This window comes from Chelmon rostratus, chromosome 18 (genome assembly GCF_017976325.1).
Source record: "Chelmon rostratus isolate fCheRos1 chromosome 18, fCheRos1.pri, whole genome shotgun sequence".
NCBI classification, from domain to species: domain Eukaryota; kingdom Metazoa; phylum Chordata; class Actinopteri; order Chaetodontiformes; family Chaetodontidae; genus Chelmon; species Chelmon rostratus.
Genome location: NC_055675.1, coordinates 455,374 through 470,316, shown reverse-complemented (window position 1 = coordinate 470,316; position 14,943 = coordinate 455,374). Strand labels below are relative to the sequence as shown.

At 40.2% G+C, this 14,943-nt stretch overlaps 1 protein-coding gene across 1 annotated transcript; it reads right to left on the bottom strand.

Annotated features, from left to right (window-relative positions):
• Positions 1-599: 599 nt before the first annotated feature.
• nus1 (NUS1 dehydrodolichyl diphosphate synthase subunit) lies at positions 600-13,148 on the bottom strand. The gene is made up of 5 exons (XM_041958778.1): positions 12,603-13,148; positions 11,169-11,297; positions 7,028-7,180; positions 3,861-3,960; positions 600-3,561 (listed from the first exon to the last, which is right to left on the bottom strand). The coding sequence occupies exons 1-5, from the start codon at positions 13,000-13,002 to the stop codon at positions 3,471-3,473; spliced, it is 873 nt and encodes a 290-aa protein (XP_041814712.1). The 5' UTR covers positions 13,003-13,148; the 3' UTR covers positions 600-3,470.
• Positions 13,149-14,943: the final 1,795 nt, after the last annotated feature.

The window sequence follows — 14,943 nt, the reverse complement described above, 5'->3', positions numbered from 1 at the left end:
CACATCATGCCTTGCTGTGAGAGGTTATCAGCAGAGTGGAGGTGTTTTCTCTTTTTTGTAGATGAGAGCCAAGTTGATTTTTTTACAGTCTTAACATCATGCTCTGTAGGCATACTGGAACTGTGTGAAAAGCCTTTGGTTTGTCAATTGTAACCAAAGGCTGATTGTCGGTTTCAGTCACAACTGGTCACAACGCAACCTGCAACAAGAAAAAAGCACTGCTAGCAACTCTCTTGTTCTGTCTGTGTGAACCTTGTGAAGCACTGGAGAACTGTCTTGCCCTCTAGAGGTGGCATTTCACTAATTGTTGTGATTCTTGTTGGATTTACTTGAGTCCTTTGTCTGTAAACATGTGTCTGACACAGACCTGTCAACCCTCCCATTGGCTGTAACGTTGACCATAGGCAAAGACTGTTGCTGTCCGTTAACATTTATTGAACAAGGACATTCACCCACCTATCAGTTTGGTATGCTGTGTGCATTAATCTCAGGGATAACATTTCTAATCCAGACAATTGGTTGCAAAGTACACAAACCTGTTTGCTATAAGTACTGTTTTTTAACCAAGTGTCTGTGCTCAAGCTCAAACATTTTCTGTCTGAAAACTGAGAACACAGTGTCTCAGAACAGTCCATCAACTGCCAAAAACTATTTTAAAATGCAATCGACCCCAGTGAAGATTGTGATCTATCACTATGAGCAAGTTCATAAAGGTGAACTGTATGTTGTTTTGGAGGTACTGCTACAAGTTGATCAGGAAAGTAACACAGAATGGAGAGACATTAGGGATTCTGTTGTGGAATAAATTAGATAATGTGGTATGAGAATGAAGATATTTGAGGACAGCAAAGCAAAGAACTTTAATGCAACCATGTATGAGACATCTGCCAATAGATCCAGACAGAGGGTACATGTTGGATATGGTAGAATGTCTGTGTTAAGATAAAGAGGACACAACAGCAGTCACATGAAGTGATGCAGTCCTCAAACACCACAACAAGTGGGTTTGGTTTGATGGCTCCTTGCATGGAGGTAAAAAAAAAAAGGTTAACAGACAAAAAATACATGCAATACAGGAAGACAGTGACATCATATGAGGACGCTGTGGCTCTGTGATATGGACAAAGCCATATTTGCAAAGGCAACCACAGTTGTCCTCACAGACAGACAGACAGACGATGCTCTACCACTGTTATCTTCAATATGTGATGTTTAACACAGACCAGGAGAGATTTTATGCAAAAGCGAAGTGAAGTGGCTCATTCTTTTAGTCTTGCTATCTTATGGTCAAAACTATGTTCTCTTCAGATAACAAATGCTCTTTCTATTTCATTTTTATGACCTTTCAAGATAACCATTTAATTACAACATTATGTCCACATATCACACATTATTTCTGGTGGTCAGGAATTAAATTTTTCACATACAGCCATACTTTTAGGTACTTTGGTACTTTTCCCTCCAACTTTACAGAAAGGCATGAGCCACCACTCCATATTACCATCCTGACAACCAGCCGAGGTCTTAACAGATGTAATTATACAACTTTTCAAACGTGAAACACAAGCATGAACAAAAGTATTTGTTGTTTGCCCAAAAAACAAACAAACAAAAAGATGCAGCCAAAAGCATCACATGGCCTCCCCCAGCGGCTGGAGACGGCTCTGTTCTGTGGAATTAAATTATGACTTTTCCATACTTCAGCCACATAGTATGGAGCAAACTCCGTCAGTTGAGGACCATGAGATGTAGCTGAAAGCACAGAAAAAAGCTAGTAAGTGGACCATGAGTCAAGACTGTCTTTTCAAAGCACTGCTTTTCAGGCCAAGAATGAAATGAAGTCTCTCATCTCATTTGCGATTTTGACTTGAGAAAAGATCATTAAGATACGACCTCAGAGTAGCACTCTCCACAAACACAGTCACTGTTTATTTCTGTTACTTCGTAGGACATGTTTTCATTTACTTTTATGTTGTGCCAACTTTGCCACAACTTTGTCAGATGACTGTGATGACCGTTACTCTACAAACATCTTGTGGCTTCCCAATTCAATCACGTTCCTTTACTCTCTTCACAGTAGACATTCTTGACTTATCCTCACAGGAAATGCAGAAGTTAAATTAAATACACCAATGATTGCTCTGTTAAAGTGAATGTTGAAATGCAAAGCAGCAGTTCATGCTTTCAAGCACTCTGACCCGTGCTTGGTAAGTCAAAATGTCTGTCTGTGAAAAAGATGTATTTTTTCCCCTGGTCAGGGCCTGGCTCTCAGTTTTGGAATGACTGATCCTGTAATGAGGACAATTAAAGGATAATACAGTTTCATTAGAACTAAGATCTTTTTTTCACAGATTCATCCAACATTTCTATCAGCAATAACAGCATTGTGTGGACTAAGTCAGATGAGACGAAAAACCTGGGAAGTCGGGTAAGTAGGCCAAAGCAGAAGCAGGACCCTTATCTTTTTCTTCCCTAAATAAGTTTTTTAAAAACTTGAAGGATTGCTTCCAACCTGTCTGATTTCCTGACTTCTTTTTTAGTGGTGTTTAGTGTTACCAGATCTCGATTACCAGAAGTTATTATAGTGATATGTCTGTCCCAAATTGAGTGTGAAAGACCGCTCATAGAGTAGTTTGACAAAAAACCCAAGGCCCACTTACTAACTTTTAGTTAGAGTTGCATCATTCAGACATCATGTCATGGTCTGCATCAACACGCGTCTCAACACGAGACACAATTATGGAGATTATGAGTTAAGGTTACCTTGTCATGGAATTACCCTTTATCCCAGCTCACACAAAACTTTTTATATGAACTGTCAGCAGATACTGCATTTCTTTATTTCAGAGTTGGTCAGTCTAACAGAAGCCTTAAGCAAACCTCTGCGTATGTCTGAGGCATGATGAACACATGACTGCAAGCTGGAGGGCACAGGGACAAACACAGAGCCACATGAATTTCTCATATTTACACATTATTAACCACTCTGTCTTCCTAAAAAGCAGCTGTAATTCCCAGGATGCCTCACGAGCATGGGCACAAAGCCTTGTTTCTTCTTCGTTATCTGCTCAGTGAAGGCGAGTCCTCAGCAGTAAACAGCAGCTGGAGACTGAATGTGAGCCAGAGGGTCTGAGAGGACAGAACAGGGTTTGTGGAACACTCTCCTCTCATGTCAGCGTCTGTCTCTGATATGCTATTTTCTCTTGGCTTGGAGAGCATGTTCCAGAAGTCCTGGAATGTGAGTTCATCATAAGACAAGAGCTAGTGGCAGGAAGTGAGCTTGCTGGCTATGTCTCCTGGTTTCCATGTCTTTGACTGTCTTAGTCAGTTAGAGATCCAGGAGATGGAGAGGAGAGGAGCAGTGAGAGACACAGCGAGGCATGGAGGTGTCAACCCCTGTCCAAACTTTCCCCTGACTGTGTGAACCCCACATTTCTTTCTGTCTGAGGAGCGTGACGCTGGCCTTCACATTACTGGCCGAGCCGCTGCTGACAGGCACCGTACTGCTGCAGGGCACCAAACAAGTCCTCATAGGAGACATTTCTGTGGGAAGGCAGGGAGCTGAGGGCAGAGAGCAGGAGACACACTTCAAAACAGGAAATATCAAACTGTACACAACTGAACTACACCCAAAGAGAAAAACACACCTGCACTGAAAGTTCAACACTGCCATCTACTGTTCCTGTTGAAGGGTCTTTTTTGCTTTCGTTCATAATATTCAAAGTAGCAATGCACTTTCAGAAATAAATCAGAATGTTCTGCACGTGTATGCCTTACCAGGCCTAACCTAAATATTTCCTACTTCAGTCACAGATTTATTCACTTGACACATTTAAACAGAAAGACAGACAGTGGCATACATGAACTCAGTGAGTCTGATGTGCCAGGGGAGGAAGCCCAGTGTGCTGTCCACAGGACCAAACTTCACCACCAGCTCAGGGTCTGGGATGTTCTTTGACTCTGAAGAAAGCATAAAGATAGGCAGCATGTCATCAACTCATTTATCCATATAATCACAATTATTTCTAATAATTTAAGTAGGCCTTCAATAATAACAAGTTCAGTTTAAAAATTAAACATGTGAAACCTGCATTTAAATAGACCTAATTTAGGTAAATACAGTGGGTACTATTCAGTACTAGTATTAGGTGTGGAGAAATAACATTTGTGTGCAGAAAAAGATGATGTTCAACAGTTAGTTAACAGAACAGTTGTTCACCTGAGCCATTCATGGTTTTACACTGATGGACTACATTGAACACTGTGACAGACTGAAAATCCAAATAATTAGCAGTAAGAATTTTCTTTGGTCTGACTCAAACCCCAACTGTTTGAACCACATCAAACCTAACTGTCGGGTGTGATCAGTGGTACATGCATGAGAAAGTGGTGGCAGGCAAAGATGTTTGTGAGCCGACAACCCCTCCCTCACACTGGAGCAAGTCAAGTAATTGTAAAATTGGTTACCACAGCACATCATGTTTAAAATAAATGCAGTCATTCACTGCATATTCCAGTGTGACTGCTCTTCAACAGAAGAACTGGAGTGACCTGGGCACACAGTACCACACCGATATGGCTTGTGGAAGATAAGCATCTAATCTTAAAATAACATTAATCTTTATTAATCCCAGGCCAAGGAAATTAAATTGTTATATGCAGCAAACAATAAAAGACAAAGAAAGACCACAAGAGTCAATAAAAAAGGTATACAGGATAAAAAACTGAAAAAAACAGCTATAAGAAAAACAGTTATAAGAGTACTATTGCACAGCAAAGCAGTAAAAAATATGCAATATTGCACAATATGTAAAGGATATAACTGCATGATGGCATAAATAACATTAGTGCAGTAGATTTGTGACGTATGGGAAACAACATCGACAGTCTTATGATGCACTATTTGTCATTCTATTAGTTGAACCTTGCGCTTGCAGTTCATTTTCTATGGCTTAAGCATTTTATGTTCTCTAGAAACATTTTTGTTAATGATCAAATTTAATTAAGAACTGGTGTTATGAATAGCTTATCATTCACCCACATCACAATGAAAAGGTGCAAGGCAATTAACAACACCATATATTGGTGTTTTTCTACATTCTGTTTGTGTCTCTTTACTTCCCTGTGTTCATGTCCTCATGTATTTTGTAAAGTATTTTTTAACAAAGTTAAGAAAAGTGCTAAGTAAATAAAGTTTATTATTATTATAGGACTGGAACATCTTCAAGGACCTTGATTGATAAATGACCAAAGTGCATTTATGTCTACATTACTACAGGAATACGTGACATATACCATCAATGATGGTGGTGGGATAAATGATAGCAACTGTGATATATTGTGATTTTTTTTTCTGGCAAAACATCATCAGTTCTCTGGCAACAATATTGTGACACTTTCTGTGGAGGCAGATATGTTTTTCTATCTTGTTGAACTTTTCTGGCAGTTCAGCCATACATCAGTTGTTGCTGTTAGCTGGAATATTGCCGTGTGTGTTTGTTTGTTAACAGGTGCATAAAATCCACCAAAGTATGAAATCTCCATAGACAAACATTTACAATTTAGAATGGGTCATGAAGGGCTCAGTAACTTTTCATGTGGCAGGGCCATAGGCTGCCACCTTTGCCACAAGGCAGTTTGTGAAATTTCTGCCCTACTACATCTGCTCAGTTCAGCCACAACGTGGGAGTCCACCCAAACTCACAGAATGAGGCTGATGAGGGCTGAAGCATGCAGAGCCAAAAAACAGCTGCACATCACCACTCCGAGCGTCGGCTGATGTTGGCACATGTCATGTGTGGAGTCAGATTTTATGTCCTTCTGTCTGTGCACATGCTCATAAACAAAACATGTCAAAGTGTTGTTTCAGTGCTCGTCATTTTACCTGTCCTCCTTCATCCAGAGCACCACTCAGGAATTTAGGAATACAGGCTACTATATGTGGCTACAATGTGGAGTGTGGAATCTCCTTACAGTAATACTGATAATGGGGTGGGCACAGAAGATTTGAGACATTTTCTTGAAACTAGATCTGCTGATGTCGTGCATCCTAATCGCTTTAATGCTCAACCCACTCGGTGAACAAAGGAAAAATATGGAAATCTCCTCATTCAATCAGTAATTGAAACTGCACCATTTGTACTGCCTGAAAAACATATGTTTCTAATAATGAGACATCCATTTTTGAGTAATCTAGAGATGTGAATGTCTCACACTGTGAAGAAATTGTTTAGGAGGCCACAATAAAAAAGCAACTTACTTATTTTTAAGTTACGGCCACCCAATGCACAACACTTCTGATATGGACCTCTGAGCTGGTAGATATGGCAGGTAGGACAGTGATATGGTAATTTATGATTGTTTATACTGTCCTCTATGGTATACTGCACATACAGGATAGACCCTCAGTCCCTTTTCGTTTTTTAATCAATCCAACTGTAAATAGGTAATGGCATGCGTGTATTTTATCGTCTTTTACACATGTAACTACTGATTATGTGGTGGGCTCTGAGTGCTGCTAAAATGTGAGTGCCCTACACTCATACTGTGCCTGGACGCATCCTGTGTATACACTTAAGCTGCTGCTGTGTTCTGCGAACAGGCTGCTGATGCTACTCATCCTGTGTGGACAATGTTCAAATGAAAAATAATGTCCCAGCTGTGACAGGTGCAGTCGTTTGCTCTGTTCAGTGAGGGTACATTAAAAAACAGCTGTAATGCTGCAGCACAGCATGACTTGCGTCCACCATTGAGGAGCAGATGATTATTAGGATCTCACTTGTTTTTTGCTTGTAATTTGTTGCTGCATGATGCTATACTGTTATGATGTTTAGAATGTATAGAAAATGTGAAGCTGAGCCATATTGGACTTTGCCTGACTGACCACAATATGCACTGCATCCCAAACATGACACTCATTCAGAGTGAGAGATGTGTTGCCACCAGACAAATGAAAAGACATCTGGAAAAATGTTTTTCAGAGGTTTCAGTTTTCAGAACTTTTATGCACACAGCCATGAACTAGTACCTCTGAGCAGTATGTCCAACATGGAGACACTGATGTCTTTAGAGCTCCTCTCTTTGTTCTCCACAGAGCGACAGAGCTGCTGCGCTGCCCTGACAATGCTCTGCTTCCCATCTTCTGGAGACAACACCTTGACTGTGGGCCTGCAGGACACCACTGACACACATAGACACATAGACACAAACACACACACAGACACACACATTAGGTTTCCATTACTTTTGGGGACAATACATAGACTTACAATAACTTCCCGAAGACTTAACATAACATATACAACATGACCATAATCACTACTTGCCTAACTCTAACCTTAACCACAAGTCTTCACCCATGATTTCATGATTTACAAAAGCATAATGTAATAATATAATATTACATTATTACAATATGCATTTGGTTCCCTACAATGTCACTGTGTGAAACACACACCTTCCACTGCCATGATTGAAAATTTGAGCATGACAATTCCACTTCTGCTTCTGTATCTTTAAAGCAAGACTGTATGTTACAGACTGGTATCTTTAAAAATCAAAACAACAGAGTGGTGCTTCTTCTCTATGAAACCATTTTTTACCAACTGTACAGCTTCACTGACCAATTTCTACCCCGTCTTTCTTCAGTAATCTGGTCCTTAATTATTATCAAAGCTTTTCATATCAGTACAAGAGGTTAAAAAAACACTATTTTACAACTGAGTTTTTCAAGATGTTGGCCCTAATGGCTGCCTTGGTGTGTTGGTGGGCGCTGTTTTGTTTTTTAATTCAGTGTTTTGTTTTAGTACCCGAGTTCCTCTCACCTGCCTCATTTGTGGAATTATTGGACATTCTGGTCAATGGTGCCCTTAACTTTGTCCATGCTTTGAAACACTGGAGGAGAGTGAAACCTGCCAAGGCTTGTGCAACTCCAGTGTGACACACCATTACCCCGATTTTTAAAAATTTTCATAGCTAATTTTTTGTTTTATATCTTTGATTCTTAACTTTTACAGTACTTGTTTTTTATATATCAAGGCAAAGTCCTTCTATGTGAAAACCTACTTGGCAACAAACCTGATTCTGATTCTAATGAGGCAATAGTAGTGGGATTTCCAAACCCACGTGAAGAGGCACTGATATCCCTGATACTGAAAAAAAAAAAAAGGTAGGGACCTTTTCAACCTAACTAATTATAGGCCTATAAGTTTAAATAATGTGGATGAGAAAATTCAGGCAGCAAGATAAAAAATTTGGTTATGGGTTGGTGGTTATGCCAGACACTACACATGTTGACAAGGAAACATGCAAAAGGTAGGAGGCGCTCTAATAATTATTTCAGAATTCTTCCACCTAAATCAACCAAACAAGGGAGTCTATTACCGCCTCCATTATTTTTGATGGCAATAGAGCCTTAGTCATTGCTATTCGTGCTGCATAAGAAATTCAAGGAGTGACTACTACAGAAGAAATAGAAGACGTTTTTGTTTGCAGATATTTTGCTGCTTTAAAAAAAAAAACACTCATTGTTACCACCACTTCCTAAAGTAGTTGATAAACCGGCATAAGTAAGAGGAAATAACTCATCCTGGAGGAAATGTCTGGGGAGAAGGAAGTCTGGGCATCCCTGCTTAGACTGCTGCCCCCCCCGACCCGGCCCGGGAAAAGCAGAAGAAGATGGATGGATGGATGGATGGGTATCTAGGAATAAGAGTAAGCTAATCGGAAGATAAGTCCCTGTAGCTAGCCCTCCGGTCTAGCTGGCCCAGCGGCCTGGTCACCCTCCTCTGTCACCTATGATCTTAGCTTTTGCAACCGCCCCTCCTTGGCTGGCCTTGACGCATGGCAGTGCAAGGTGTTGACCTTTATAGCGTCACAAAGGACTGTGGAAAGTCTTGTTTTCTGGCCCCATTCCTACTCTTGGTCATGCTGCAGAGTGCTTTAGCCATATCCTCAGCCTCAACTCCCTCTTCCTCTCCTGCCTCATCCCATGACACCATCTATTCCACTAGCCCCCTCGTCGTCTCATCGGGCATTAAAACCTCCACTGGTCCTCCAACTTAACCCTGAAAACACAGAAGTCTTTGTTATAGGCCCAGAGAGCAGCATTGTATTGGTCTTTTGGCAGCTAGCATGACGCGAACATAAAAAACCCATGGAGTTTTCTTTCATCAACATATTAGCTTTGAGTGTCACTTAAAGGAAGCTGTCAAATTCTGTTTTGTTCAACTAACAAACATTGCTAAAATCATGCCTGTCAACACCGGGTTTTGAAAATTAGGGAAATTTTTCAGTGCCCCACTCTTGGCCATCCCACAACCTTGAGCTTGACTTCTGTGCAGTTGTTCTTGCATTTACTGTTGGTGTGTCTGTCTACTGTCTTCCTTTCTGTTTAGTTTTTGTGTTTCTACCTTTTCTTCTGTGTTTGCATTGTTCGGCAATCAAACCAGAGTTGGTGGTGATGGTTGGAACATTGAAAGACGAACAAACAATGCTTTGGTGAGTTTCTATTTTGTTTCTGTCGAGTTTGAATGAAGCATGTTTCAGTTCAAAAACTAAACTAATTTAGTCCTGCTGAATGTTTTGGTTCTCGTCAAATGCTGATAGAATTAAAACACACCAAAACACTTCCTGTAAAATAACCAGTGTTTCAGAATGATAACAGTTCCATACCAGTTCAACTTTAACTTTGATATCTTCTGACATCATATTCATGTTGATTTTTTCAATTGTGGAAGCTTGGATGCTGTCAAACAGTAAAAATAGGCAGCAGAAACATTCAAGAATCTTATCTGATAAATAATGAAAGTGATGATAATATTTACTGGGGCATATAAATGGTGCTTTACCAACTGGTGGGCACAGAGTTGAGGCAGGTTATGTGAAAACTAAGGATGCTCTTCTTTCTTCCTATCATTGTTTTCCAATGCTTCCCAGCAGTGCTGACACCACAATGAGCATAAAAAAGCAAAACAAAAAACAAAAAGGCTCTATCCAGAACAGACATGTCAAGGATTTGTTACTTAGCAGAGAAATACATGTTAAAACACTTGCACTGTGATAACTGCCTTAATGCTGGCTTAGGTCTCAGTGCAATAAAAACATTGCTGCTTTACATTCCCTTAATTCTCAGTCATTTGAATAAACTTAATTAAAACTATCACCTAGTATGAGTGAGGCAATAAATGATTTAATTACACACTTGCACTACCATCTTGTGTCACATCTTGTGTTTACATGTACTGAGGTAACCAGGTTAATCGGAGAAAACAGGTTACGTGGGTAACCAGGGAATGCATTTACCTGCACTGTAGTCACCAGGTTACTGTTAATCTGTTTCTGTACAGCAGGTCTGTGATCAGATCACCTCACCTTGACCTCATTTTGGAACTACAGCGTACTTGTTTTAACTGTAGCATTTTATATACACTTACTTTTTCAACTACTTCTATCTATATAATATAATAATCCTATGCAGGGGTGGGAAATATAGCCAAAATCTTCTGTCACGGCATACGTGATTTTATATGTTTGGTAACGGCATATATCACGGTATAGTAATTGTTGTAAATTCAATTACGAAATTGTTCAAACCAACCATATCATATCGTACTTCATCACATTTGATTATTTTCTTGTATTTGGACTTGAGTCAACACAAAAACAAAAGACTCAAAACAGTAAAACTAACTGTCTTTGAAAATGTAAGCTTTATCGTTCTAAATGAGAACAACAGAGATGCAATACAGGTGGATTGTCACCACCAACTGTCACTCTCAGGTGATCTCAGTCTCTCTCACACACACACACACACACACACACACACACACACACACACACACACACACACACACACACACACACCTGTACAAAGATACCAGCAGTAGTTGGTTGCTGGGCTGACGGTGGTCGGTTGGAACATTTTAACAGATCGCCCAACCCTAGTATACATAGAAGAGAAATCTGCATTCTCTAGGAGAAATCTAACCGGGGAAATCAGGTTTCTGTAATCCACTATCCTGATTAGGGAAAACAGGTTTCTGCTTTGCAAGATATAAGAAATCAGGTTACAATAAAAAGCAGACTGTAACCCAGTTGCACTTGTGAATGAAGTTAATGTCAACACGCTGACTGACATCACTGTAGAGCCAGCTGTTCTAAGTCCTTACCATGATGCTGGTGTTTGTCACTGCCATTGCTCAGGAACTCCACATTGGTTTTGGATCCATCTAAACCCAGCAAGTCTTGCTGCTGCCTAACTATCTCCTCCAACATACGGTTGTTCTTCTGGAAAATACCTGAGGGAAGAAAACAATGAGGGTAATAAGCACACTGTTAAATCCAGAAATGTTTTATTATTAATTTCACTATATCTCTAGAGGAGAAAGTAGCAAAGGCTACAAGTTGAAGATGAAACATTACAGCTCTGACTATATAGCTGTGGTTAGCTACGAAAAATATTGGTTTCCCTACAAAATGCAATCACTACAAGTAACAGTTCCCACAAAAGTCTGTAAGTGCTAAACAAAGTGATTAGGTGTCCTGTTCATCCACAAGCACAGAGGACAGCTCTAAAATGTGCAACACTGACTCCAACTCTGTGGACAACAGACATAACATAAGACATACCAGCATTGAGAACTTGGCACTATGTATTGCTGTACTTTCATAGTTTCCCTCTTTTATCAGTTTTAATCTCTACTACAACTGAAGTTATTGAGCAGTACAACTTGTACTTGTCAATATCAGATATCCAAAGATGACTGCCCCTGAGAGAGATCCCTCATTGAAGAGAAGAGAGAAACAGATCAGATCATGTACATGTGTGCATGGCATTACATCAAAACTATAAGCCTCGAGAAGAGTTGTAAATAAGTATGGGTCCTGTATCTAACCAGGGAAATAATTTAGTCCCAAATAATAATTATCAGATTTTAGGCTATGCCTAGTAATAGTCTCTGTATAAATGTAAAACTGAGGCACATAATGTGTAACAAACTAATATAACCTCTGGAGTCATGTGACATTCCTGAAATAAACCAGAGGGGGTGGATCATTTTCCTAGTGGAAGGGAGGATCATTTCCCAATTGCGTAATTATGGTTGAGTTCTGAAATATTATGAAAGCAAAACTTATCAAATTAAACTAATGAAACACAAAATGGTACCTGCAAGATGTATTTTAGTCTTTAACCGTCTTCAGAACATGTATATGAGCTCACTTCTGGATAAAATTGTAGTAATGTACACTTTGATTTAAACATTTTCAGATTGAAGAATTTACTTTAAAACACGAATGAAAACTCCGACGTGAAGGCAGTCAGTCCTCTCCCCAGATAAAATGTTGGTTTTATTCGAGAAAACATGGTTTTTGAATTTGGGGGAAGATGGGAACCAACATTTTTCTTCTAACCTCTGAGATTTAAAATTGTTGAAAAGTTGACATGAGAGACTAGTCAGCAGCAGAAACAAGATTATTGCGTTAAATTGGATATGTAACTGAAAGGTACATCCAATAGCTGCGTGCTTTTATTCAGCAGGTGTAAAAACAGAGACAGTCCTTGCCAGGCATAATAATAGTTGGGTGAAGTGTAAAATGTTTACCGTGATTATCGTAGACGCTGACATAAGATATACCGACAGCCATACACCACACCACCAGGTTTGCTATGTCCGTATAGCTGGGCTCTTCTTCCGCAATCAACAGGCCGATGTGGACTGGCAGTTTGTCCAGAGACCTGCCATCAGACAGCCACCGTGACCGTCGACTGGCCGAGCGGTTTCCAGTCACCGGGTTAACGTTTGAATCAGTGTTATGATTTAGCTTCCTCTGATGGTCCGGGAACCCAGCTAAGGCTAGAGGCAGTAGCAGAGCGGCCATCGCCCGCTCCCACAGCCGGCCTTTCCAGCTCCGAAACCGCACACGGAGCCAGGAGACGAGCGCTCTGTTGACGTGTACCAGAACCAGCAAGAGCCGCCATAAGAAACCGTACAGGGACGCCATTAGTGTTCTTATTCCTTCAGAGCAAAGTCTCAAATAACAGTGGTCAGGATCTGCAGTACAGGAGCTTGACCCGTCAGAATTATCTGCCGACTAAATCAGTTACAGCGTTGCCTACAGCTCAGTCTGCCTGTCGCCATCTTCCTCGCTCCTTGGCAACCCCTGACCTGTGAACCCCCAGCGTGATACACGTAGCTCACTGATTGGGCCATGTAATAATGACGCACTATAGCTCAGTGCTGTTGAAAAATAGAGTTGCGAAGCTCCCACAGATTTTCTGTTTGAATCGTGGAATGCGGAAGTATCGTGGCGTTGGCAACAGACTGTCTAAAAAGAGCGCCAATGAAAAAGAGAGTTGCGACACTCGTGGATCTCGCCCGCCAAGCGGTCAAGTGGTGTGGCCATGTAGCGCTTAATATTTCCAAACTAATCTGTGCTGTCAACCTGTTTGCATGGTTACAAGCAGGGCAGGCAGTGGCAGCGACTATAGTTGCAGGAATTTTAGGTCAATAATAATACATACTGTGCATTGACCACATTTATATTCTATGTAATTTTCTCTGGGGAGTGGCCCCCAGACAGCATTTATCGATTGTTCTGTGTTAAATTTTTGGAGGAAAGGGGGTCTGCTCCCACAACGGATAATACATTTACAACAGCAGTAGAAAGTAACTAAATAAGTGCCGTACTTCAGTACGATTTCAAGGTATTTGTAATTTCCACTTTCTACTTCTACTCCACTTTCAGAGACAAAATATTGCACTTTTTTTACTTTGCTACTTTCATATCTCAAGTAACTGTGCAGATTCAGGGTTAGAAGGTTTGACATTGTTGACAAGATTATCCTCAGAGTAAAAAAAAAAAGATTAAACAATGTTAAGGTTAATATTCAGTTGTATTCAAAATAGGCATAAACCAGTTTACAACCCCTAAATGTGTCTGTTGCTAAAAACTTAAAGAGACCCATGGAATCTTTCATATTCATTTAGTTTTAAATGTCTGAAGATCTTATGGGTCAAAAGTACAGCTTTAGGTACTGCACAAATCTAATTAAGTCTAATTCAGTAAAATGCGCCAAAAATGGCCTTTCTCTGTCTATAACAAAAAAACTGAAAACAACAGAAATCCATGTTGTCCTTCGTAATTATTCAGTTTTCAGTTGGATTTCTTTCTGTCTTATCAGTTACTGTTAATAAACGCCACATCTTCATTTTTAGGGCTTACATAATGATTAAGGTTTATTTAGACTACTGCAGTACCCAAAGCTGCAGTTTCTTGCCAGAAACTCCTAAAAACACATCTATCTTCAGCAGAAACATCACTTCACATGATGCTTCAGAGGAAAGGATATTTGTGTGTGTATTCAGAAGTTTATCTGAAGAAGGAAAATGATGCAGAGAGAACAAAATATGAAAACATGTAGGCTTTGGGTAGAAAAGGCAGTATAGCTGGTTGGATTTCAACATGGGAGACTTGAAAAGGGCACGAGAGAAAGCATTAAAACAGGGAGTCTGGAGAAACCATTGCTATTATATAACAAAGTATGGGAGGAGGGAAGAATGCCAGGGAACTGATAGAAAGAAGCAATAGTCATTCCAATAAAGAAACCTGGAAAAGATAGCAGTAGATCTGGAAACTGTCGGCCAATTGCCTTGACATCGCACATTTGGCCTATGGCCATTATGGTTACTTTGGAAGCAACTGATTACCAAGTATTGGATCAGAAAAGGGGACATGGAGATAGCCATCTAACAAAAAAAAGTGCTGCAGATACCTTGGGAGAAGGACAGAACACAAAAAGAAAGTTCTGGCTGGACAGCAGATCCAGTAGCTAAAGATATGGGAGTCTATGATGAGTTTGGCGCAACTGTAGTATGGCCAGTTAAACCTGATTAGAACATCCTCAAAAAAAAAAAAAAATGCAACAGGGTCTGCAGTTGCTCA